This window comes from Cuculus canorus, chromosome 5 (assembly GCF_017976375.1).
Source record: "Cuculus canorus isolate bCucCan1 chromosome 5, bCucCan1.pri, whole genome shotgun sequence".
Taxonomy (NCBI): Eukaryota; Metazoa; Chordata; class Aves; order Cuculiformes; family Cuculidae; genus Cuculus; species Cuculus canorus.
The window spans coordinates 25,139,620-25,167,602 of record NC_071405.1 but is presented as its reverse complement, the minus strand read 5'-3'; the positions used below and the strand labels follow the sequence as shown (position 1 = coordinate 25,167,602).

Below are 27,983 nucleotides of genomic sequence, written 5' to 3'. Positions count from 1 at the left end.
ACTTTAAATGAATGCATAACAGAAAAAATTATAATCTGAAAAATAGACTGTCTAGGCCAACATTGAAACGCTCAAATCTATTGAGTACTTATTACTCTACATACTTTAGGAGAATGATCTTACAGTTTATCTATTTAATGGGGCCCATCTATTCAGCACCCACACAGAAAATTAATGTAAAATATAATCCAATAATCTACTTACCACTAAAGGACAACATACAACTCTTGCCCATTCCTGATAGTGAAGATGTATATCCTGTAGCAGAGCTTTTACTTAAAAAACAAACAAAACAAAAGCAAATAGCTTATTACTGAAGAGTGTTCTCAATTGTATCATCCTACTGTTTAATAAAAAGGGAAGTTATTTCTGAGTTTATATGAAAAGAAATAAATGAGAAAGTTATGCTGAAATTTAAGAAACGTACAAATTTAGATTTAGCAGTTCCTATAGAAAAATATTTTTTATACATGACAATAGGTGACATATTAATTTAAAAGTAATTCATAACAATTTGTAGGCTCAGTATGCCTTAAAACAGTGTTTCTTCCCTCAGTTCAAAACTGCTTACTTTAATCAATTAAACAGAAAGCTGAAAATTTAGGTCACAATTCGGCAAGTACACTACTACTTTCATAGATTCATGTACATGTAATGTCAAAACAGTTGTCTATTAGGTAAATATCTGCATATGAGGTAAGAACGAAGATAATAAAGATACTTAGGACACTTGTCTATGTTGCTGTATTTTGGATGTAGTGCTTGAGTATTGAAAGACTGGCTTCGAACCAACTTGGATTTCTTGTCTTCTTTGCCTAAAATTATAAGTAGTAAGAATTTTTAATATGGGTATCGTCGCATTTCCTCAGTAACTAAGAACACTTTTTAACATAATTTTCTGTCAGCCTGTGCTAGCTGAAGGAACTGATTCAAATACTTCAATAAATTTTATGTCACCTATTTATATAATAAAGAAAAAACCCAAAACCTAAAAGTACAGAAAAGATTCATTTCTAGGAGTGGAATCTTCTCCTATGTGCAGTAGGTCAAACTTTGGCCCACAAATGCCAACAGTAGCTTTGCTAGGTTTTCATCTGCTGATGTGAGATCAAAACATTCTAGAAGAGTTTTCAAAGAGTTCTTACCTACTGATGTACCAGAAGAGCTTCCAGGAACACTGAGTGTGACACTTTTTGCCAACACTGATGATGTTTTACTGTCTCTACCTAAAAAACAGCCCAGTATAAATACTTCTTTCTTAAAGCTTAACTTTATAAAAAGAAAGAGGAAGTAACATATTACAGCCCTGAGGGTAAACAGTGTCACTTTTAATGCTGCTAACACTTTAGGGAATACCACAGACAAACACTTTACATCCCCAAACGAAAAATATGAGACAACTAGGAGTGTCATGTATTTCATTAATAAAGCAAAAAGTCTTTCTTCTAACAATATGAGGGCAGTTTTCATAAATACCTTTAGAAATATATGGAAAAAAAATTATTGCCATTTTTTAAAACGGTCCTATTTACTGTATAAAGCGTCTCTTTTCTGTTCTTCTCTTCTACGTTTGTAGAAGGCTAACGTATGCACAAAAAATATGTACACAAATAAAAAAACTCACGCTTCTTTTCAAACATTTTATCATTGATACTTGTAGATCTTCCTTCATTTTGCTGCTTCTCTTTTTCTAATTGTTCCTAAAAAAAAAAAATAAGTTTCTTAAATATTACTAAAAAAAAAAAATAAAAAATTGTGGTTCAACTAGGGTTTGCTCCCAAATCACCAAAATAACATCTCAGCTCTACTGTCTCCTACTATTAATACAACCCCTAGTGAATATGCTGATAACCAATTAAATAGTACAGAAGAAAATTAGGGTACAAACCTATACAAAAATAACACCAAAAAAATGTTGTCTTTAACTATGAAGGAACCTCAGAGTTGAAGTTCACATTTATAACTTACTGTTAGAATTATGCCTGGTCTTTTTTTTTTTTAATTAAAAAGATACAGAAATTGGCATCTGACAACATGCAATTTTTGTGCTACACAGATAATCAGGTAATAGAACTGGAATTTTTTTAATTCAAATATACAACTCAACGAAAATGTTTTTCTCAAATGGTAAGGTGTGTTACACATGCTCAAACTTTTTAAAAGGTCTAAAAACAACACCTACATTTGAGAAGCCTCTATGTAAAACAAAACCAACTATTGCAGCTCTTCTAGTTTAAGTAATTTACTTGCTTTTCTGTAATATTTGCTAGCCTTAGAGTAACTTTTGAGAGCACATGCATAGACAGAAGACAGTGTTAGCACAGCTACATCAATAATTTCAAAAGCCAGCACTTGATTCAGGATTCTTGGTGAATAGTTATCAATCCAACTTCAAAATCTATATAACATTAGCTAGTTTCTGTACCATGTTCATAAGAAAAAGTGCCAAGTGAACCATAATCATTGCACTCTATTTTTCTCATTTCACTCTAATTATTACCCAAGTTTAAAAAAAAAAAAGAAATACGGGTCATTAATTCAGGTTAAGGTTGCTGGAATATAGTTCCTACTAAGTCAATTACTAAAATTAAGGAAACTTATTAACATATTCAGTATTAAAATCTGTAGCAGTCAGATGCATCTAACTGGGTAAAATGGCTCCTCATCTATGTGGAACAGCAACGTGTCACAATTTACTGCGTACATCTTCAATTTCCCAAAAACACGCTACTCGGACAATGCTTAACAAGACCTTTGTGATACACGTGGTATGCCCATATCAATAGGGCAGACCATGAAAATACAGGTGCTTTTCAAAAGTCCAGCTGTAGAAACAGGGTAAAAATTAACGATATCATACAATACACAATAAAACAGAGCACACTGGAGGCTATTTTAGCACAGCCCCAAATGCTTTCACTATAAAAGCATTAATATCTAATGCTAAGTTCACGTCTTTGAATATGTGTACACAGATCCTGAGAACATAGCTTGAACCTTTGGCTTGAGTTAATGGGAGGTGGCAAGAAGTACGAGACACGTTACCATGAACTGAGAAGATAACTGCCCAAGAGAAGACTTGCAGTACCCACTGCCATCAAAGTGGGCCACAAATTTCCATAGAAATCCCAAAGAGGAAAAAGTAGCATTTTTCAGACAGTCTTGAATCTGTTCTGCTTCACTACAGAGGAGTCCAATTACTACAAGTCAGAGGAACCATGTTATGGAAATTCGGCCTCTTCTAAATCCTATCAACTTCTTAGCTCCTCCCACCTTAGGCTGAAAAGGAGGCAGCAGAACTGCAGTAATTTAATATACATTTTGGGAAGATGTAATAGGCTATGTGGGGAAGTGCCTGTTGCAGTTTTTGCTTACAATCATGACTGAAGATAAATAGTTTTATAAGTTGGAAAAATATTCTGCAGACTTCTCTCTCCAATCCTAAGTGCCTCGTAGCTCCTTTTGCTCTATACAACCTGCACTAAATCTCCGTACTATCAGGCTACTGATATCAATGGCCTGCCTCTCTTTCACACAGAGCTTCCTTGGCACAGAAGAAGTTATGACATTAAATTCTCCACCTATGGAAGATGTATGTGAATTCTGAGGTGTTTCATTATTCAATTTATGTTATACACACTTGACAAATTGCTAAACTCGCCCAAAAAAAGAAAGGTTTACTTTATGAAGGGCTTGGGATTTTAGAACTACAGCGGCTTCAAGTATGAGTATTTTTCAAGAAACTCCAGATTGCTTTTCTATTTGATATAGCAAAATTTAGGTAGTAAAAGGACATCACATGTTATGTGGAAGAACTTAACTCTATTGTAAAGTGTAAAATGAAGTCATACACAGATTGTGAAACTATCAGGCCTCTCCACAATATGCACTTCTCCTACAATAAAATTACCTCACTAATTTTAAGCTACAAACTACTAAAAAAAGGACAGATTGTACTGATAAAATATACCATTTCCAAAAGGAGATGTTCTTGTCTCTCTTTTTCTTGATCCAATAAATCATTTTCGTAAAATCTTTTCTGAAACTTCAAAATAAAATCAATAAAAATAAAAAATCACTACATGAGAATGGGAATTAAAAGTACTTGTTAAGTATTAAAGTTATTAAGGACTTACAGCATCTACAGACATCTCCATTCTGTCCAATTCTAACAGTGTCTATAAAGAAAATAAAAATATTTAGTGTTACTCAACAGCATGCCACCCTTTTAACTAAAAAACTGTCCAGATAAGAAGCTTAGAATAGTGATATTCAAAATTAAACATGCCTTTTACTTCCTAAACATTTGAAGCCCATGCTTGCGTGCTTTGTGCTACAAACACAGTTAAAAAATGTCAGATTATTCTCAGAGCCCTGCTGGGACTCACAATGAAGCACTAACAGACTATCTACACAGAACTCAAAACACATTCAAGGACAGCACAGAAGCATGAATGGCTGCAGAATGGACCTAGGAATCAAGACTGAAAAAACAACCCGAGGATCTGAATAAGGCAGGATGCTCCAGGCACGTGGTAAACCAATCTCTGCTTTAGACTGGCCCTATAAGGAAGCCACCTACTGTGGCTACTTCACTTCATGGCTTCTTTAAGGCTATGCATGGGAATTCCTTACAGATGTACCTTTTCATGAATATTCACATTACAAATCATTACAAAATCCTGCAAATCCTTTTCCTGTATATTGTAAAATAAGTAGATTAGCAAGATATATCTACCTCAAAGATTTGATCATTTTTACTAGGGTCAACCTTTAACCCTATCTCTAGTGATCTGCTATTTATTCACAAATGGTCATCGAGCCAAAATTCTAAATCCCAGCCACTAGAGAATAACTGCACTGTAAGTAACCAAGGAAACACCAGCTCTGTTAAATATGACAATGCACTATATTGCATCTCCTCTTAATTGCTCAAAATTACATAATATGACAATAGAATTCTTTAGTCCCCTGTTCTTACATTAAGAGAATCAACAGAAAACATAACTTGGATCATCTTGGCTTTTAATTATAACCTCAAGGCAAAACGCTGATGTAAGAGAAAAATGCTTACTTTTTTTACAATAGTCAGGACATCTTTGTCTTTCTCTTGACACAAAAGTTTTCTTACACATAATTCCAACTGTTGAAGTAAATGTTTATCAGTGGGAATCTTCAGAGTAGATTTAACTTTCGGCAACAAATAGCACAGCTTCATTCTACGAAAAAAGGTAAATCATTGTTTGACATCGTTGACCATTCATTGTTTGATGCAGATATTTAATAAACATTATTAATTTTTAGTTTTGCACTAGAATTTGACATGAAATAAATAGGTTAGTGTGTCTCATTTTTCAGAAATGATTGGTGCTTATGTACCATTTCCAGATATACTGTAACATTTTCAAAAACTTCTCCATATATCACGACTACAGACAAGTACCTGAAAGTCAATAAAGATTTCTTGATTTGGGCTTTCTTTTAATTTAACCGAGAAAGATAAGCAGACCTCTAGATTTTCAATATGATCTACACATCAACTCTGTCAGATACCTAAATGCCCTGGAAATCTGCTCCATCAGTACAAAGGAGCCTATGTCTCACCAAAAACCACGTGACTGCAGTTCCAAGTAACTATAAGGATCAAGGTGTATCAGATAGATTTAAAAGACTTAACTATTTGCTGGCTCGTAAAAGAAAAAAGCCCTCTTCTCCCCTGCTCTATTCCCCCTGCTTCTGTCTGGAGGCTTTCCTTAATTATAGTCTATTTGCTGGACCTTTCCTCAGCTCATTCAGCCCAACCCACAAACAAGACTAACTTAGCAGATGACTAACCAACTTACTTGAGAGGGGGAGGGCAGAAAAAAGTGGTCAGTTTTCTGATGGCTTAGTGAGTTTAACCAGCCTAGCCAAAGGTCCAATAAGCACTCCTTGAGGTAATGGAAGGAGTGAACAGAGTGGTTAGGAATCAGGATGAAAGAAAACATAGTAACAGGCTACGATGTTTTCAAAAGCTGTGAGCTGCTCTATTGACTGAGAGCATAATTTTAAGTGCATAAAATTCAGGAAGAAAAATTATTCATAGCAAATAACTAGGAATAGAAACTTCAAGCTTAATACTTTTCTTCCCAGACACTGTATGGATTCATTTTTATTTGTAATCACAGTGCCTCTGTGAAGCTCAACTATGCCTGCTTTCAAAGTAAATGGCATAAAGTACTTAGGTGAACTTCACCATGTCTTTTCTGTACTAAGGACTCAAATTTTTCTCAGAGTACCCAGCTCACTGAGCTGGAAGGCAGAGACAAGGAGCAGAAGGAAGTCCCCATAATCCAAGAAGTGGTTAGCAACCTGCTACTCAGACACACATCTATCTATGGGCTCAGATGGGATCCATACAAGGGTACTGAGGGAGCTGGTGGAAGTGCTCACCAAGACACTTTCAACCATTTATCAGCAGTCCTGGCTAACTGGGGAGGCTCCACTTGACTGGAGATCAGCAAATGTTACACCTATCTACAAGAGGGGATAAATCCTCCACCCATAAAAAGGAACCAGGGAACTACAGGCCTGTCAGCCTGACCTCGGTGACGAGGAAGATCATGGAGCAAATCATCTTGAGTGCCACCATGAAGAACACACAGAGTAGCCAGGTGATCAGGCCCAGGTCAGTGTGGGCTTATGAAAGGCAGGCCCTGTTTGACTAACCGGATCTATGCCAAGTTGACCTGCTTAGTGGATAGGGTAAAGTGGATTTTTCTACCTAGAATTTAACAAAAGCTTTGACACTGTTTCCCACAGTGTTCTCTGTGATCACCCAGAGTAAAGTGATTGTCCCTCTTTACTCAGCGCTGGGGAGGCTGCACCTCAAATATTGTGTTCAGTTTTGGGCTCCTCACGACAAGAAATACACTGAGCTGCTGGAGCGCGTCCACAGAAAAGTAACAGAGCTGGCGAAGAGTCTGGAGTACAAGACTTATGAGAAGTGGCTGAAGGAACTTGGACTGTTTAGTCTGGAAAAATGAGGCTGAGGGGAAACTTTACCACTCTCTACAACTACCTAAGAGGAGGTGTAGCAAGGCGGGTATGAGTCTCTTCCATGCAACATCTGATAGGATGAGAGGAAATGGCCTCAAGTTGTGCTGGGTAGGTTTAGATTGAATATTAGGAAATATTAGTTCACCGAAACGGTTGTAAAGCACTGGAACAAGATGCTTAGGGAAGTGGTCTAATCACCACACCTAGAGGCATTCAGAAGATGTACAGATTCCACTGGCTTGTGATTAGAGACAATTCTGTTTCAGATATAGTAGCTTTGTGATTGATAACATAAAAAAAATATTCTTATCAAACTCATCTTACTGTTTTTATAACTTCAAAACATTTTAACCTTCACAACTTCCACTAGAAGGAGTTATGCCACTCTGTAGAAAGACAGAATAATATGTCTCTATTTGTCTTAAAATCATGAGCTAACAGCTACGTCTGACTTCTAAACTTCAGTCCACTACAGATTGTGCATTTTTTTTGTAAAAGCGTTAGGAAACAATCCAGGAAAGAATTATGACAAAATTAAATTTAAAGTCAGTTAATGGATTGCAAAGCATTTCAAGTTATCATTAAATTTTAATATTGTATCAAAGCTTTTAATTGAAAGTTTGTTAAAAGCAATAAGCTATTTCAGATAATATACAAACTTAGTTTATTGTTTTAATATAATCCTCTTAAGGACACGAGACATGAATGCTAACTTACATTTACAAAATGCCTCAGCTTTTAGGTTTGGGATCCTGCTGAATTGAGATGTTGGAGGCATACTAAACAGAGGGTCTATTTAAACAGTTTCACTTGATAATAAACCGTGCTTAGTGAATCTGACTGAATGCATGCATCTATGTGCAAATTATGCTTACATAAATCTTTATGCAGCATAAGATTCTCAGACATGTTAATGACGATGTGAAGTACACACATCAGAAATAAGATTAGAAGTGTAAAATCACACAAAATACGTGACAAAAAAAAAAGGGAAATATTTTCGTATTGGTAATAACTGTTTGGTCTCTATCTGTTTAGTGAAGAAAAAAAACGACTACAAAAATAACAGAAAAACCACTGCATAAGAATGAATAACATACCAAATTCCCTTATATTTTTCTATTCTTTTTCAATTTACTTTAACAATGAAGCAGAAAACTTTTAGGTAAGGTAAAACCTATGCTAACTTGTTAAGCTCAGATAACTGAAAGAATTGCTTGTGTGTTTTACTTCAGATACAGTGATGTTGAAATGGATGGACATTAATGCAGACTATGAAGATAACATTTCTTTCTCTGCACCCATGGAACAGCATATTACTTTCTTCTCAGCTATTGCTGTCTCCTCTGCCATAATGTTCCTTTCACTTCCAAAATCTGACATTTTCAATCAGCTTCCCAAACACTAGGACTGACCTGCTTCTGTAGTTTTCCAACATCATTTACATAGTCCCCTACAGCTTTAATACCAGTCACCTTGATGGTGAGTACCCTTTAACTCAAGTCCCGTTATTTACACTAGACGTAAAACCCGCAACATTATTTCCTAATATACTATTTAAAGCCTTTTTTTTCCTGTACACCACTACATACTCTTCGCACAGTACCTCACATTTGCCACTGGATCATGTGTAAGTTCAAGCAGAGGTAGAAAGAAGTATTTGCAGAAGAATGATTTTGAAAACAGTTCCATGATGAATTCACAAGTATCTAAAAAACGAAGTCTGTTCCAATAACTTTTTCCTTGGCCCAGTTCTGAAAAATAACAATGTGCAGATTATTACCTGCTCAGTTTGCAATGTCTTCAAGAAAACATTTCAAAGGTTAACATTTGACTCAAACATGATAATCACACTTGCCACAAAGCACACTCTTTCAGCCTACCTCAATTGTTTCTTTCAGTGAACACCTAACCTTCTGAATTTAACAACCATTTCTGTTAGTGAGCATTTTTTCCAGAAATAACTTCTAACCATTTGAAAAAGCAAAAATAGCAAGCAAAGTAGTCACCGTGTTGAACAAAACCCTGTAAGCCTTTTAAATCATGTCACAGGTGTACTAAAATTATTGTGTAAACATTAAGGATTACTAATGGAAACTATTCAAACTTCTAACCTATCTTTAAAACATATAGCGTAGACCAGAAAGTCAACTTAGGTGACTCACTCATTCATAAACTAATTTCTGAGAAGATTTATTCAGCACTTCTTATGCCAAAGCCTCTAGAGAATTTTACTTCTATAGAGGAACTCTACCTTGTATATTGCAGCAGCTACAGATAAGCAATCTTGGATTCAAGAGGTAGAGTTGGAAGGGTCTTGACATATTATCAATTTCCCATATTGCCTCTTTCCCAATTTCTTTGTATAAGCTTCATATACATTCATTACATATGCACAATATGTTTTGCCTGGTAATAATATGAGCAAGCGTCTTCTAAGTGTAATCCCACCAATGACGGCAGGAAGTTACACTGAACAAACATAACCATAAATAGATCCTTGGTCAAAATTAACTTGCATCTCTTAAGTAATCAAGGAAAACTGATCTTACGTTCAATCAATTTCTGAATAACCTCGTGCCTCTGTTCTTGTTTGCGATTATAACGTAAATAAACACAAAGAGTTCGAGCAGCTGCTTTTTGGACTGGCAGGACATTCTTGAAAGAAATAAAGGGAACACAATTAAACATGCCTGAAGGAATATGAATAAAAATGTATAAAAAAATAGAAATAGAAAAAATAATTAAAAATTAGCCTAACTTCATCAATTTTTAAATAACTGACATAATGTAAGGGAGAATAACGATGTTTGCACAATTCACGAGACACCTAGTCCTCTATCCCTTCTGCCTGACATTTTCAGCCAATTGTTACATAAATGCCTTAAGCAGTCCATGAGTGAGAGGCATCTTCTGTATCCTAAGTGTTAGAAAATAAAACTTATACTATCTTCTCCTACAAAAAATAGTTTTACCCTGCAATTAATTTAATAAAGTTTCAGACTAGTAGCTCTAAATCATCATTTTCAGAACAAAGCGTTCTTTCATAAAGAACATAATGCAAAGTAATGTATGAAATCAGGAAAAAGAAGGCATATCTCAGAGGAAAAAATTTTCATTTACCTAGAAACAAAATTATAATGAACACAAAGAAAGAAGAGAAGTCTTGGGTGGGGGGAAACACAAACTGTGAATTCAAAATTTTTTCCTCAAATGGAGGGGAGTTCTCAGAACAACTTCTCAGTCTCATATAAAAAACCACAGCCTAATGTACCATATGCAAGGAGAAATACTACTTTAAATTTAATATAATAAAGTACTACACATAGCAAATATCTGGTGGTCATTGTTCTAAATAGCATAAACAAATAAAAAACAATGGAAAAGAGACAAGGAGGCTCACATTTGTCAGAATGATTGTCAACATTCTGTGAAGAAAACGGTAATAAATCTGATCACTTGATAAGATATGAGGGAGACATGCATATTTCTGCAGTAACTTCTCATGAGTTCTCCATTTTAGAGAAGCTGCTGCTCTCTGTTCTGCTGTTGTTAATGCAGGAATCAAGTCAGGAATAGACAATAACTGGAAAAAAAAATATAAATATTAAGATAATTTTACATCTTCTGCTTTGCTTAAAATGCACATTACAACAACGTAAGAAGGGAAGAGATTTTAAGCGGTCAATTAATTCCACTCCTCAGACACGATCAGCTACACTGTGACCATTTTCAGTAGCTATTAATCTAACTTGTTCTTTAAAAAATTTAATGATTGAGATTAAACAATTCCCCTAAGCAGTAAACTCCACTTAACTCATCAAAAAGCTATTCCAGTACCAAAACAGACTTCTATTTCCAACAGCTCCTCCTGACAATGAAAAACTATTCACTGTTCTTTGTAATAACCTTGTACAGATATGAAGACTGTTAAGACAACACTCCTCAGTCTTCTCTTTCTTGAGCTAAATAATTCCTCTCTTTAGCACTAAGCAAAATGAAACAGTGCCACACTTACCATTGCACTTGTTATATGTTATACACATTTATAGCTGTTAATATCTGACAAATGCACATTTGAAATAATACTTTCAATTTTTCCATATAGGAAAATAAATATTTTCAGTTCTTAATTGTTAGAACCTCTCAAATTTTCTATACGCTTAGGAAAAACACTCAAAACAGCATCTTGAAGGAGGAGACAATCTTTTATGTTCCATTTTACAGGTGAGAAGTCACTAAATAAATCATCATCCAGAGCCACATACAACTAAATAAGCAAAGTTAGGAGCTGAATATAGATCTCCTAAATCCTAACTCAGTGCCTTTATTTTATGAAATAGGTTTGCTTCTAGCAGAAACTGTGTCTGAAAAGGGCAGCCAGGGGCAGCTTCTACATCAATATTAAATATATATAAAAATTAAGTACTAGCTATCACTCCTTTTGCATGAAACAAAGTTTTGTTTTAACTTAATGACCGTAATTCAAAATTTAATGTATTTCAAGAGATCTGTGGTTAATTAGAAAAATAATAGGGATAAACTGTTCATTTCTATTTTAAGTCTACTCTTTCAAAACCTGGTTCCTTTTTATTTTAAAGTTTATAAATTCAATAAAGAATCAAAAAAACACAGAAACTTCACAGCTCTCCAAAGCAGAAACTAATCGTGAAAGCCTTTGTATACAATATATGTCAGAACAACTTTGCTACTACCTTAATTCAGAAAGTAAATTTAAAACTCATGAGAATACCAACCTTGCTTTCTGATCCATTGTTTTCTCCTCCATTAGTCATTAGTTCAAGGATTTCAGGAAGGTGACCTACCAGGGCATCTAACACCTATTTAAAGAAAGGCTGAATGAATAAAGTCTGTAAATTGTATTAACTTGACTCAATTTTTATTTCTCATCAACATTCCCCTGCTGACATCTCTTATCTCCTATCCACAGTTTGTTTGGTTTTTTTTTTTTTTTTTGGAAAAAAAAAAGAATTAAAAAAAGGACTGGGATGCAATGTATTTACACTGATGAGGACTGGGACTTAAAATTGATGTTTTATTGTAGTATGTAACACAAATATAGTTTTCAGTTTAAGGAAGCAAATAACAGCTGTGAATTATGTGAATACCACACCTTTCTTAACTATTCAGAGCATACAATATTTAAAAATGAACATCCATTCTTAAGATCTTTATTTCATAGACAGTTAAGTAAGAACCTCAGCAAACACAAAGAAACAGGTTTTATTTTTTTATTTGTCAGCTAACTCTTAAAAGCAATTTTTCCTGCTTTAAGAAAAACTTCAGCTGATAAATGAAAATAGACTATATAGCCTATATTAATACAATAATCGTACTTTCAAATATTGTAATACACAACATCAGACTGGAAAAGTACATGATGAAATATTTTTTGGCATTAATTCTGACTGAGGTGATATAATATGTAAGATAAAGCACCAAATATTTTTTATTATTTAGATAATTCTACAAGAGATCAAACCAAGGAATTTTTCAAAATCACCAGCTGCTTCTGAGTTTCAAATATCAGGTGTTCAACTTATGAAATCCTGACCCATATTAAAAGATTTCTCAGGCTAAACACTTTTCACTTCCTTAAAAATGTCTAACAAAGAGTATCAAAACAAAAAGGATCACCTGAAAACAGAGGTCATTTTTCCAGGTCATTTCCAAAGATCCCACACAGAAAAAAAAGAGAAAAAGATTAAGTATTGCAATAAGTGGTACCAGAGGTGACTTTGTTTCAAACAGAAATATATGTATTTTTTTTCCATCCAAAAGTTTCACTATATCGTCTGTAATATAGCTAAGCAATTCATGTTTTAAGCAGGTTGAAAGCAAGGTTCACTAAACTAAATTGTCTCATAAACACTCATAAATTCTGTACCAGATCATGGACTAAAAATCTATAAATCTTGATCTTTGAATGATACATAACTTCTTCATCTCCTCTTCAACTGGAGAAATGAAAATAAAACAAAGCAAAAACCTTGAACACTATGATTATTTTAATGCAATATCAAAACCAAACCTTTCCACAGAATTTGTAAGGTAATAAACAATATAACAACTAAAACAATTTAGAAAGAATAGTTTTAAAAGCTAATAAATTCAGTGTGGGTTTACTAAATCCAAGCACCTTTTTTATTCACAGAAGGTTGGAATCATTATGGAGCATCTGTGAAACAGAAGTAAAAGCTGTTGATCATTTCAAACAGTTACTTCATTGTCTTATTGTGGAGTTATTAACCATCAAAATAATTTGCCTCAATGGAACAAGCAAAAGAAAATTCCAGTAAAAGGGTATTACCTCCAGTGACTCATCCTGTAACAGTGTAACCAATTCTTTATGTATTGCATACACACCAGGATTTAAAAGCTTAGCAACCTGAAAATGACAGTAAGATAGCAATGTGAAACATTCTTTAGTTTCATGGCACTACACCACCTATGCCGCAAGTGCTTACTTTACAGAGAGCATGAAGAAGGAATGCAGAACAATTGTTTAATATCAGCCTTCTAAAGTTGTGTACTTTCCCACTGACCACATTAAAAATATGATAATATTGAGACTATGAGTCAAGAAACAGGCTTATTACTTAGCCATGAAACATGCTTTTAGAATTAACTCTATTTCATGTCTACCAAAAATTTTTAAGACTGCACTGCAAGGCTATAAAAATTCCTTCTGGAATATTTAAATTTTGTACTTCATGCTTCTTAGGAGACTTAACAGTCAGTCTGCTATATAATTTACACAAGATAAAATATAAAAATTGGCCTAGCCTGTGTTGAATTTTAAGTTTCTCCAATCTTTCCATCTGAAGTTTTCACTCCTTACTTCTTTGGATTTTTTAACTATGATTCATAAGTCACATATAAATTTTTAAGAGCCACCAGCAGTCCATCACCATGCTGTTACAAAAGTTTTATAGCAAATATGAGAAAAAACTTGATGAATGAATTTTTGTCATACAGAATATTTAGATAATGCTTTTTGAAGGGTTTTCTTCATTTATACAAGCCAAATAGAAATAAAAGCTTACTTCCAATTGAGATGAAGCTTTAAGAAAACAGCTACAGGGAGTTTATTTTAAAAAAAAATCCACCTAGCAGTGAATGCCATAAATTACTCACTTTTGACTGTTACATGGTTGCCTAGTTATGCTGGTAGACTTAAATCAACCAGCACTAAATGTAGATTCAGATCAAGGTGTAACTCTACAGGGTTTTTTTAAATGAGCTAAAATACATTCCTTATATTTAGGCAGTACCTTAGAAGTGTTATACATATAACACAAAATCTTATGTATAAGTAAGTGTTAATTTTACAATTTCAACAATTACCTTGGATTACCATTTGTTAAGACAAGACACCAATAGGCAACAAGAACTGGAAATTCATCTGTCTTTCTCGCAATGGTGGAAATAAAGCCACATTAGTTTCATTTATGTCTCTACTAGTGATTTCAATGCTTTCAGCAAACTGCTTAACTTACCATTTTCCCAGCAGCAAAATGGGATAAAACACTAACTCAAGGACTGAAACACAAGGATTCTCTAACCTATATAAGTTACTACAATCAGAAGAGATTGTATTTTCATTTCTGTAAGTCACCTCGTACACCTAATAATACCTATGAAGTTGTACATTTTTTATCTTCTATGAAAATAATATAGTGGAATTTACGTAAACTGAATGGAATAATAACATGCACGCTTTGACATCTGCATAAATATCCATGAAATTTCATATTAAGTTGAGCATTTAAGTTAGATTCGCTCCTTATAAATATCCTCCACAGAACACCAGCACAGCAGCAAATTGTACAATTCTAAAGAAAGTTTTCAGGACCAGAAGTGGCAATTTACTTTCTCCTGTTTGTCTTGTTATTTTCTAACCACACTGAAAACTTCAAATATTGTAATTACTACAGTTTCTTATGTTTCTGGTACTAGACCATTATAAGCTGCTTCTAGTTTTCTCTCCTTAAAAGCTCACCTACTAGTAGGCTCCTGTAGCCAAATCTTACACATCTTAAATAGACTGAGGTGTGTACATGGTTTCTATATACAGGTTAGAAGGGTCTTAAAAGCTTTGACAAACTAAATAATTTCAACAAGTTTTCCCAAGTCATTTTGTTTTGGTTGAACAGTCAAAAATGTAAGATTAAAGAAGAAAGTAAGATAAAATCATGTAAGTACTAACAAAGAATCATTGCACACTTACTTCATAGAAGCTTATGGCCATGGTATATCTGACAGGAACTTCAGGGTCATGACAAAGGCAGAAGAATATAGAATACAGTTCTAAATGGAAGTTCTTTGGATCCACAAAAACAATCATGGCCTGCGGAAAGATAAAGTCTTTTATTAACTGTATAGCTGAAGGGCCACACTATCAGAGATTATCAGAGGAAAAAACTGAGTTACAAGCAGCAAGACACTTGGGAGATAACAAGCTGTGATTTTAAAGAGGAAGTGTGGCATTTTTGATGGCCCTGTCAAAACACTGGCACCAGACAAGTTCTGGAGTTGAGAACTAAACTGGATTTGCATATCTTCCAGACATACTACAGGCTTTTTTCCTGAAGACACAGATTAAAACCACAAGATATAAACCCTTAGTTTTATAAATATCGTTAATGTTTCTATACACTAGTAGAAGCTGCAACTGTCTCCAAAGCAAGCATACGAATTTCAACATAATTGTGTGTGTACATACCTTGGTTTTGCTCAAATAAGCCAACAGATACCTACTTACATACAGGATGCCTGTCTTTAAAAGGTAGAATAAAAATAACTGTCTACTGGCTCTTGGTACATATTTTCTTTAAATATAAATGCAGAATGTCAAAATATGAAGTAGATTTACAAAAACATGAATGGTAAGTTTAAAGACCTCACTGAAACTTGAAAAGACTTTCTGTATTCAGGCAGAAACATGACTAAAACATGAATTTAACCATTCAGATTCAATCTTCAGCTCCCTGGAATGCCACGACACATGACCAATGCAAAAACCTAGCTTTGAGTGGTTTGGAACTGAGGGCTCTGTTTCACAGCCATTTCCTTAAAGCCTTTGTGCTAAGGGTTTGGGAAAAATGTGTAGGCAAGAATGAGACCAGTAACTTCTTAGAACAGCATTCTCTCAGTCAAAACTTGTCAATAATTTTCAGAGGCTTTGCAAAGAGGAATATTTCCTTGTAATTCTTTTGGATAACCTCTGTTAGAAGCTATTAACTTGAATTCTCCAGAAGAAAGATAGAATCTAGCTAACAGTGTGCTATTTGGGAATAACTGCTTTATCACTCATGTAGTTATACTTAGTGAACAAATGGCACTAATTATTTAACCTTAAATTAATGATACTTACTGGAAAATTATAAGCACAGTTCTTCCTCACTGAAATATACTTCTTTTCCTGTTCCAGAGTTTGAAGTTGTAGTTGATTATCATTGTGTCCATTCTCCTGCTGTAAGCCTAGCGTGGAAAGCTTCTTATAAAATTCCAGAAAACGCAAGTGCTGTTCAGGAGTAAAAATGCCTCAAAAAAAAAAAAGTTTACTTTCCTCACTACAAACGTTATTAATAGTGTCTCAAAACAAATCTAATATGCAAATTCATCAAATATATTGATTTTCAACCCTCCTCCCCTCCACCTTGAGTCCAGCAGAGTACCATCAGTACACAGAGTATCATCAGTATCCATTATACAGAAAACTTGTTTAGCGAAAAATGACAGCTAACTATAACAGAGTGAATTGCTATTTCTGTTTACATAATTCTTGAAATGTTCAGGACTTTAACTGCAGGAATTAATGTATTTGCTCGTTCTGCTAGCATTGGTTTATTCTTGATTAAATTTTTAGATCTTTATGAAACAGCCACAAGGAGAATGCATGCCTGCAGAAAGTTGAAAAATTAGACCATGATACTACAGATAATAAAGGGGTATAAGAATAAAATTATAAAACTCAGAACAAATTGGAATGCAGCTAACAATTTTGTAAGTACATTACTAATAAGAGAACAATCAAGAAAAGGCTCAGTTTTCTGCTCAAGACACAGAAAAAAGCTATCAGTGATTCGTACCAAGAAGTTCAAAAGGCTTAATCCTTTCATTTTCTTTCTCAAATTCCACTATTACCATCAGACTCAGTACAATTAATAACAGTGACAAAGATTCAAGCTTTAAGCAGAGAAGGAACAGGTCAGAGAAAAACATGTTTCAAAAAGTGTAGGGTCAGATGTGCTTCATTCCACTATTCAAATTATTTAAAGTACTAGCTGCTGAAATCTTAAATAAGTAAGATATCAGAATGGAAAAGGCCAGAAGTGGTAATGATATTTAACAGTTGGAGAGGAGAAGGACAAGTCATATAATTACAAAGATCAGTCAGATTATTTTTACGTTTTTTAAAAAAAATGAAACAAAACCTATAACAAATCTACTAGTAAATACTGAAAAGAAACAGGAAAACTAGTAGCAGCCCACATTGCAAAAGCAAAACTTGTCAAACTGATTCCATTTCCTTTTAGTACTGGATATCAGGGCCTCTGAATACAAAAGATGGCAGTAAGAGTCATGTTTTTCACAAGCAAAATACGGGATCAGGAAAAAGACATGAAAAACTATAAAGGTGCTGCAAAACTGTCTGGAAAAACACTTAAAAGAAAGTTATTCATGGCTCACTGACAAGATAGGTAGATGTATAAAATGTTTTTTGCTATTTCTGGTACTATTCAGTATTTTCATTGGTTTTGTTTGTTGTTGGATTAAAGACTTCACCTCTTAAATATTGTTAAAACATCAACCTAGGAGGGTACTGATAATTCTTCAGAAGACAGTTTAAAATGATCTTCAGAAACCTGACATATGTTCTTAAAACTTTAGACTATTATTCTGTTGGGACAGAGGTAAAGTACAACGCTTACCCACATCCATATCACCTCCAAAGGCAAAGGAACAGAAAGACTAACTAACTGTCAGATTTACATTAAAAAAAGGGCTTCATATGCTGCATTTGAACAAAAAATGTCAAACTATTGTAGACTGTTGCAAAAAAAGAAAGGAAAAAAAAAGCCACTTCTTCATACTGAAGAATGTAAACAGCAATATAGCTTGCAAGACACACGAAGTAACACTTTCACTTTGTTTAGTTCTCCTAAAGCATAATACTTCAAAAAAAGATGAACTTGCCAGACAGAGTTCAGAGGGGAAGAGAGATCAGCAATTAAAGTCATTCAACCTCGAGAAAAGAAGAGTCTGGGAGGACACAGTGAAACAAGGATAGATTGTCCTAGCTCTACATTTCTGTAAATAACCGTTTGACACTGTAGAATATCTCTTTCAAGTCATTTGTACTGAAGCAACAGCCACTTTGATAGTCTCTACAACAAACACAAAGGATAATTTTAAAGGTCTGTAAGAAAGATCAAAGGACTGAATAGCCTAGAAGGAAATTCTCTACTATATAAAACCACGATTCTGTGCTGCATCCCCTAGGTAAGCTCTGTGCAGTGGGTATATGGTGGCAGATTAAAGACAGGTCTGCTGTGCCTAAGTGAAAACCACAAAAATCATGGATATAGATTTGGCTTTAACTGCAGCTGAGAAATCACATGCCACTGAGTCTCCATTCTCCCATGAAGGTCGTTGTGGGCCATACTCTCTACTGTGCCTCAAAAAGAATATCAAGCACACAAGTGAACACACACAGTTAACTGTGTCTTCAAAGGTCTCTACATTCAAAAATTCAGCCACCCAACTCACAGCTCAAGAGTATCCAAGAAGGAATCAAAATAAACCAGGCAAACCAGTAAACACAAACCATCATGCTTGCATCTCTAACTATGCCTAAACAAAAAAACTCTGTCCCTGTCTAACCATAAAAAAATAAATAAATAAACAGATGGACACCTGAAGAGGAAATTCACAAAACCCAGTAATTATGCAACATAGGAGTTCAGACTCTTAACTTCCACATCTCCTTTCCTAGTTACCATTTCATTTGATATATTAAAATCTGCATATTTTCTAAAGGCTTCAAACTCTCCAATCTCCCCTCATTCTTAAGATTATTTTTTCAAAGAAAAATATTAAATCATACCATATAATCCATTACACAGTTTTCCTAAATGGAAAGATAAAGAAACTAGGATAGATTCATCTGCCTTGAAGGATTTTTCACAGAATGATTTCACTAAAGGGAGTACAGTTTGACTCCTATCATCTGCAAAACAAAAGAAGTTTTTAAAGTTAGCCATTTGTCAACATCTGAAAAAGAGTACAGAGACTGGACTTCCCTATTAAGTCTCATTTAATGTGCTCAGGAAAATTTTTGGAAGGCACCTGCTTGAGGCAGAAAAAAAGAGGTATAGAGCATGACAAACATACTATCATAATACATGTCCTAAATTTTAATATCTTACCTGTTTTGTTCATTTGTTTATAGGGAAAAAGGTATCCCCTAGTAAAGGATGAGGCAGAGAATAAATGAACAGTCTAATTTCTCCATTCACCAAGAATACAGGGAGAGAAAGAATACAGGGAGATCAAGATCAAATGTGACCATAACAGTAAAAAGAAAAACCTGGATGTGCTGAAGTTATTTTTTCAACCCACTGAGAAGAAGAAGTTGGATAACTTTTCGTAAACAATACATTCAGAGAGAAACAGAAGAATTCAGGGCAGAGAAAAGAAATGAAAAAAATTAGATAAAATCAAACATGCTCTGCTAGAAAACTTGAATACCCTGACCCCTTGCAAAGTAAAGGAGTCAGTAAAGTTCAAAAAAATTCATGTGTTTTGACCTGTTTAAAATAAAACCATTTTATTTTAAAACATTGGAGTTTCAAAGGGATTAGGATTTTTTAATGGTAGGTAAACACCAAAATTTTGTCAGTAACTATGGCTGAACAATATATTTAGGTTGACTTGAAAAAATATTTTGATATCGTGGGAAATCAACCCTAGCATACAATTTTGGGTGATCTACCCTCAAAATGTTCATTTTATAGTTCAGACATGAAATCAAAAACTACACAAACCAAATTTCTAGAAACACATGGCTTACAAACTTCTAAATAATCCTTGATTGCTTTCTCTAAGCTGTTTTCAATAGCTAAAAGCAGTAGTTACTTGGGAAGAGAATGTGGAGTGAAGACTGAGAGGTGCAAAGATAAGCACAAATTTGATACTATCAATGCAGAGGCTCAATAACTTGAACATTAATCTACTATTACACTTACTGATATAAGCAATAACTGCTAAAAAGTCAGTTTATGGTGTTCTCCCCAAAGCTACCTTATTTTTTTATGTACTCCTTCGTATGGCTTATATGCAGTCATTTATTTTGGTAATTCATCACCAAGTTCCTGTAGAGTAAATATTTGCTGCTCGGGAAGGAATAGTAGAGTCAGTAAGATGGGAGTGAGAGTGGGAAAAGTGGTACAAAACACAGAGTTGCTCATGAAGACAAACAACTGAGAAGTCTGGAAAAAGACAGTATAGAGAGCAAAGTGGCAAATAATGAGCAGGGATCAACATAAAATATTTTTTATATACACTAAAGCAATGAACAATCATGTACTTTGTTGCTTTGTCAAATTCCTGTTGTAAAAAAAAAAAAAAGAAACAGCACATAGCATATAATTCATAAAGAGCCAGAAAAGCTGGCTGTTCCTGTCTTCTACATCCCAAAAAAAGATTAAGACAGAGGAATTGGAGTACAAGGCACAGCAGTTACCCAGAATGTCCCCTATACTGGAGCAGCGACCTCTCCGTACGGTTTGCTCCAGTCAATGTTGAAGTGAACCTGTGATGAGAACCCAAAAGCCATGTGTGTAGGTAACTCATCACCACTACGCCAAAAGAACAGAAAACACACTTTCTTATTGCAAAGCAGAAAGCTTTCAGTGCCATACAGCCACAAGTTTAAAGGGATTTAAACAGTAATTACTGATGTTCAGTACCTCCAAAACTGATCGGTTGTGCACACTGCACAAATACTTTCTGTTCCAAGATTTACAAATGTATTTGACATATAATACTGGATGTTAAAACCTGCAAGGTTTACTGATACACATACAAATATCATATCAGTGTCCCAGTCTGGGTTCTTCAGCTCAGAAGGCAGACTGCATTCTGCACCTAGGATAGGCTTTACTTCATTTAAGAGGCAAAAACTAGTTAACATCAAAGAAAAAAAAAAGGACAAGTAATGGCATCTGCTGAGCTAACAATGTGTATTCACTGTATTGATAGCATTAAGTAAATACTAACAATCCAATATTCCTATCATTTATATAACAATTTCACTCATTCCATTTAGTCATTACATTAGAAACCCGGAATATGACAACTGATTTTGTGGACAACTAGTTCATCTTCCTTAAAAAAAAGCTATGTATAAAGCGCTGCAAGACATGAAATACATAAAGGATTAAACAATAAACAAAATAAAATCATAAATGGCTGAAGAATGCAGACAGAACAAAAAGCATTTATAAGATGCATTAAAGCATTAAGAAGTGGGTTAGTAAGCCTAAATTAAATTCTTACCTGCATCAAACATATCTAGCAGATTCACTAATGTCTCAAAAGCTGCAAGGCGTACGCTACTGTCCTCATCTCTTGCCAGTTCTACTAACTCAGGAAGCACCACAGTTTTTGTTAGTTCTGTCCTGCAAAGTGAGGCAAGGAGTCAAGAGGAAACACATAATGAAACAAAACTGCCACAGCAAAACAGAATTCTTCCTTGAAATACTCATTTAGATATTTTTCGGGTAGTCAAGAAGGAAAAATCACACAGTTGTAAGGAAATGAAAATTAAATAAAAAGCTCCAGTCAATCTTGGGAATTTTTCTTTCATGGCCAAAGAAACATGCAAGTTTAAAATGTGAAACTTCAATACTAAAAAAGTACTCAAATTAGCTCAAAATAAACCAGAGATATTGCAGTCTGGAAAAATACAAAGGAGTCCAGTTACTGCACTATGTCACTAAGGAAACTATTCTGATCAAATATGCAGAAACGACTCAACGCAATGTTTCAAAGTCAAAAATTATTAAACGTGAGTCATGTTGGACTGAAGCGCCTACTTCAAAGATGAGCATTCTTTACAGAAGGTGAGCAACTACTGCTCAGAGAAAACAGTTTCCCAACTAGCCCAAACACTACCTTTCAGGCTTGTTTAAAGTAGTAAAGAAAGAGTTCCGCTTGTCTCTTCTTGTCTTGGTAACTCCCAGTACTATCTGTATGTATGATGGTCCTGACAACCTGAATCTATACATTGGCAGCACACTGCTGCATTAGGGACTGATATAGAAATCTGAGCTTAATCAAAGAGGTGACTAAGGAGAAGTGAAATACTCAACACAGAAATATTTGCACAGTAAGGTAACTGGCAGAGATTTCCTTCTTGCAGCAAAAGCCCACCTTCTGTAGAAGCTACCAACCATCACGATTTCCCATATCTCAGTATGTAGCTGATTCTCCATTGCTTTAAGAGATTTGAAAGGTCTTTTCTGCAGCCCTACTATCAACAAGAACAAGGAAAACATACCCACTATTTTCACTCTTTTTCCTGTCATGCTTATATTTTTATTTATAGTAGTCAAGATTTCTAGTGTATAAATTAGTTTCCAATTGACTTAAGAAGCCCATTTTGTTCTTTCCTCATGTATGAACCCTTGGTCGGTTCATCAACTACTGAAAGCTATTGTAAGCACCAAATCTCAAGAATACGATCTGAGCAATTTATAGTAACCAAAGACCTCAACATTTATACTGCTCAAAACGTATAACTGTAGCAAAAACCTGATAGAATTATACCACATGAGCATTAACCAAGACTGACAATTGACAAAATTGAAACTTTGTGTGTCACTTCAAGCAACTGTGTATGAAGAGTCTAGACTCTGTCCTTTCAATCACAATTTATTAATACAGAACTAATCACAACCTCCAGGATGCCAGATTTTTACTGAAATAAAAATGCCCCAAAATACACCTTTCAATCAGACTAACCTTCCAAACACCTGTCCCTTTTGTAAGGCAATATAATAATAACAACACTTTCAAATGTTTATAATCAGCAAAGTGATTTGCCTCTTGAGTCTATTGTTATTACCAGCAAACCAAGATGTAGCTTAACAGTATTATTCCAAACAGATGATAATCATTCATATAAAATTATTAGAAAAAGACATGATATCATTTAGTGGTAACATCACTAAAAAGTAAAAATAAGCATTGGGACTGTTGTCACACTTTGTCTTCAACATTTACCTAAATATGTGCTTATTTCTGTTTATTTATCATTATGTTCCTACTACCTATTCATCCTCAACAAGAAACACTGCAAGAGTTTACATACGAAAAATACTGACAGCTTGCTGTTTGTTATGAGAATAAAGATTAAAGCATGTAAATTATTGGGAAGGGACTACACAAAAACCTGAGAGAGCAAGCAATGTATACAGGATACATAAAGGCTAAAAATAAACATTGGGGAGGAAAGAAAGAAAAACATACAGAACAGACTACTAAATGATAACTACGTATTTAGCCCTATTGAGCTAGTATTGGAAGGTTGGGTAAATTGTCAGTAACACTGTTATTTGCCACTGTGTAACACCTGTCTTGCTTTAAGACTTTCAGCTATAATACATTCAGTTTACTTAACAAACAAACTGCTGAAAGCAGATTCACACAAACTGTGAGTGCTCCTAAAAACTACCACTAAAACCATTTTTTGGATCTCAACAGACTGAGCAACTGAGCAAGGCAATCTGTGCACCCATACATTTTTAAAATATAAAAAATATTTCCAGTTATATCTGAAAGGAATATTATTTAACTACATGTTTATCTAGATGAGAGTTATTTTACTCAGTATAACATACTTACATTTTTTTTAAAAAAATGTTTTGCTGTATTATGTGTCACAAATAATTTTCAAAGCCAAATTCATACGATTGCTTCTCAGCTCTTGAGTATAGCAAAGGTTAACTGAGAACATTAGAGGAATCCATGGAAATGCAGACCATATTTCAAATAAGACACCAAAAAACATCTCATTGAACAGAGCAATAACAAATGAGAAAGGAAGAAGGAAGGTGACTGACACAGACAAGAACATACAGACTAGGAAGAGTCCAGGGGAGTGAATGATAGGACTCCTCCTAATAAAATCAAGACCCAGGAAGCAAAAAAAGGAAAAAAAATGGTTTGGAAACATGTTTCTGTGGATTTCCATTTTGGTGGCATCAGAAACCTTCAAACTAATACGACAGTATGAACTGTCCCTCCCTTCAAAACTCAGTACATATGTAAAAGAAAAAAAACTGGTCACAGTCTGAAGACAAACAGAATCCTCTTTTCCACTCAACTTTAATCTCCATTATACAGAATTCAATTTTAAGATTCATAAAGATACACAAGATACATGCATGCAGTAAAAATAAATGCAACCTTAAATTATTCAGTTCAGTTTAGTAAAACGTTAGATTTTCAATTTTACAAATACCAACAACACTGACAAATACTGCCTTTCTTTTCTGTAATCTGTTCTGCAAACACTAGTATTACAAACTGAAGTGCATTATTTGCCATATATTTCAAATTATATTTTCCTTTCAGCTTCATCCTTGAATTTGGTCATAAATTCGGCATTTTGAAGGCCAGTGGGACTCTTAAAATCTAATCTATGCCCATTATGTAATATAGGGCAGGGATCCCTCTTTGATAATCTCCTCAAGTCTGCTGGAGAAGTTATTGGATTTTTTTTTTTTTTTGGTCCCTTCCTGACACAGTGGAAGATGGACAGACTTGGAATTCTGCTATACTTCTTCATTCAGAGACCAATCCTGTATGGGTAGTTAACATGTTCTGGTTATTAAAATAAAAGTTCCAGACTTTTCCTATTCCTATACACGCAATACTGATGGTTTTCAAGTTTAAGAGTAAAATTTGATACTGACCTGATATTTGCTTACAAAACGCATCCTCTTCCATTTTTAAATATGCCTAATGGCATGAATGAATAATTGAAATTATTTCAAGAAGCTATATGTTAACTCATTATTTACAAAAAATGTTGTTTATATGGTTCAGCAATTTTACCATCAGAGAGAAACAAAAATCTGAAAATGGAAAAGAGCCAACTACCAACAGGCAATTCCTAAGAACTTCCATACACCCCAAATTCATTACTGAGTACACATGAATTAAGTTAGAAATCTTAAAAGGAGTTTTTAGATTACCATTAAATATTTTAGAGAAAGATTTTACATTTAGAAGCAGTGATGCAAATTGTACTCACCCTATTCCTTGAGCTATATGTTCCAGTTGCCGACACATGCAAGTTCTCACTTCATACTCCACATCCTGGCACAGTGATTTTACCAATGGAAGAATCTCTCTTTTAATACTAAAACCACAAATATTTTTGTTAATATACAAAAATACAATATATTTTTTCTTAAACTAACCTATAACACATGGCAAATTATTTTCCTGAAAACTTGCAATTAGAAAAGAATGCTGTACATCAGACACAAATACGTGGTATAAAGAAACAGAAAAAGGGTTATTTACAGTCATTATAATTTGCTCATATTTAATCTATTTTTTTAAGTATGAAAACAGTTGGTAGGCTTAGAGATGCTGTCCTCATTTAATAACCATCTTCAGCACAATTTTTGAACAGCCACTGTAAGAATACAAAGAATTATATAAATGGAAGTCCAAATCCCCATTAATTGTCTCTAATACTTCATCTTTGGTGTGCATGTAGTATCAAAGATATATTTAGAAAGAAAGAACACAAAGAACTTAAGATTAAAAGCTACAGGACTGTAACGCCTTTATGCAAGAAGACTCAAGTATTCATGTTAAACCAATGCTAGATACAAAATAACTATTTTTAATTCTATTTAAGCAAAACCACCTATTACAACTTGGCAGAATCCGCCATTGTGTTTCCTCTCACATGCCAAGATGCTGCAACGAGTATTCATAAAATATCTCTATCAAAATCCTCATGTTGTTGCAAAACTCAAGAGAAATAATCTGAAGCCACAGGCAAGCAAATTTTCAAGCCAGCTTGCACAGCCTCCACTCATCCCAGTGAAAATTAATTTAATTCTTACAGAATAATTTGGCCTCAAATTTCAAAAACTGCACAAAATCTTGGGAGTTTGGCATCTGAGAATACCCTGAAGTATGAACTAATTCCAAAAAAAGATTTGTTTTTAACTAGCTGTTGGAACACATGGCAGAAAAGACATTTCAATATTCTATAAAATAACCTGAGAGGCATGTGAAATATGAAAGAAGGAATTTTAATTATAGTAAAAATTTCATGAGGAAAAATGGTGTCATTCTGGAGAAGAATGTGAAGACATGCTTATATACTGACTACTCATCAGGCTAGACACATCTCTAGGGCCTATAGCAAGACGCCTCCTGGAAAGGGAATGAGAAGGTGTCATGAATCTTACTCAGCCTGCCACATTCTAAACCTATGGATCCGTGTCTCTTTTTAGTCCTCTGAACTGCACTTAGAGCCTTTTACCAGAAGATCAGTATGTCCCTGAAATTTCTCAGCTATCTTCTTAATGTGTAGCTTCAGTACAGAAACGGTGCTACTATTTGTTCACTGAAATGAAGATTCCTACTTTTGAAAAGCAAGGAATCATCTTAAAGAAACACAACAAAAAAAAGGTATGATTATTTGAATTTTACTTTATTTATTTATATTTATATTTATTTTATAGAAATAAACTTTATTTATTTATTTATTTATATTTCTATTACTGCCTGCATTACTGTAATTTCTCATAAGATTCCAAGTGATCTTGAAATTAATTTTATTTTCATGAGAATGTAACATCAAATAAATAAAAGCAATTGTGATTCTGCCAGAATTTTATGAATGCTGAAGATAAAGATTTGAAGGCTTTGGTAACATACTCAAAAATTACTATTTTACCATGCTCATTAACTTTGTCCAACAAGTGTAGTCTACATAGCAAATTAAGGTGTAGATAGCTTCCTTTTGGTTGCTTCTAGTTCTCTTTCATTGAAGAAAAAATTCATAATTTAAAGAGATATATTCCTAAATGTCTTGTTACATGGTCCTGTTGTTCATCTGTTCTGTTATGCTGAATTCTTGCATTTCAGGGCAGATCAAAATCATTATTAGTGACGGCTTCCTCAGCTAGACGCGGTTTCCATGCACTTAGTAGCCCTCAGTGCATTTCTTTTGTAATACAAAATCACACGTGGACAATTGCCTGGATAGCAAACACATTTGGTGAAATGGTCCTACTATCAGAAGACTGTACGAACTGTCCAAAGAATGCACCATACCAAGTGCTTTGGGCAGATAAGTTACACAGATTTATTTCCATTGTTGCTTCCTTGTTCTGCACCACTGTCCAAACCCACAGACACTAGATGGTACCAGGCAGCAACAGTGGCTCCTCATACAACTGCACATAATTAAGGTCAGAAAAAAATAAATCTACATGTTAAATCTGGCGAGACAAATAAAAAGTTAGGAACAGGATTCTTCTCTTTATGACAACAAACTCTAGGATGATGAAGTTATGTTTTGCCTATATAAATTGCAGAGAAATCCACAATTCAGCTTATTTTCTATTAAGAAAAACAACACAAAGGAATGGCATGAAAATGATAGCCATTCAAACCTGTGGAAGAGCATACAAACTGAAGTTATAAACTGATGAACACCAGGAAGTCTGAATATGGTAGTTACATAATTATCACTTTTATTATTAATACCCAGATAAAGAGATCTGTAAATAGAAATTTTTGCAACAGTGGGATTTTTTACCACTAATAGAGAAATACTGGTATGTACTGTGGAATGAAATCATATATATATAGTTTAC

At 34.2% G+C, this 27,983-nt stretch overlaps 1 protein-coding gene across 8 annotated transcripts in view; it reads right to left on the bottom strand.

Annotated features, from left to right (window-relative positions):
- PPP4R4 (protein phosphatase 4 regulatory subunit 4) overlaps nucleotides 1-27,983 on the bottom strand; it is a 69,340-nt gene that overhangs the window by 5,178 nt on the left and 36,179 nt on the right. For 6 of the 8 annotated variants that reach the window (XM_054067755.1, XM_054067758.1, XM_054067754.1 and 3 more), the window contains 17 exons: nucleotides 25,388-25,495; nucleotides 21,625-21,746; nucleotides 19,172-19,294; nucleotides 16,436-16,605; nucleotides 15,290-15,409; nucleotides 13,370-13,447; nucleotides 11,796-11,879; nucleotides 10,442-10,624; nucleotides 9,591-9,696; nucleotides 8,645-8,792; nucleotides 5,075-5,219; nucleotides 4,137-4,178; nucleotides 3,971-4,045; nucleotides 1,625-1,700; nucleotides 1,146-1,226; nucleotides 722-815; nucleotides 205-275 (listed from right to left, as the gene is read on the bottom strand). In XM_054067755.1, the coding sequence (XP_053923730.1) occupies nucleotides 205-275; nucleotides 722-815; nucleotides 1,146-1,226; nucleotides 1,625-1,700; nucleotides 3,971-4,045; nucleotides 4,137-4,178; nucleotides 5,075-5,219; nucleotides 8,645-8,792; nucleotides 9,591-9,696; nucleotides 10,442-10,624; nucleotides 11,796-11,879; nucleotides 13,370-13,447; nucleotides 15,290-15,409; nucleotides 16,436-16,605; nucleotides 19,172-19,294; nucleotides 21,625-21,746; nucleotides 25,388-25,495 (1,826 nt within the window). The remainder of the gene's footprint in view (nucleotides 1-204; nucleotides 276-721; nucleotides 816-1,145; nucleotides 1,227-1,624; nucleotides 1,701-3,970; nucleotides 4,046-4,136; nucleotides 4,179-5,074; nucleotides 5,220-8,644; nucleotides 8,793-9,590; nucleotides 9,697-10,441; nucleotides 10,625-11,795; nucleotides 11,880-13,369; nucleotides 13,448-15,289; nucleotides 15,410-16,435; nucleotides 16,606-19,171; nucleotides 19,295-21,624; nucleotides 21,747-25,387; nucleotides 25,496-27,983) is intronic. The other 2 variants (XM_054067757.1, XM_054067756.1) reach the window with 2 other exon arrangements.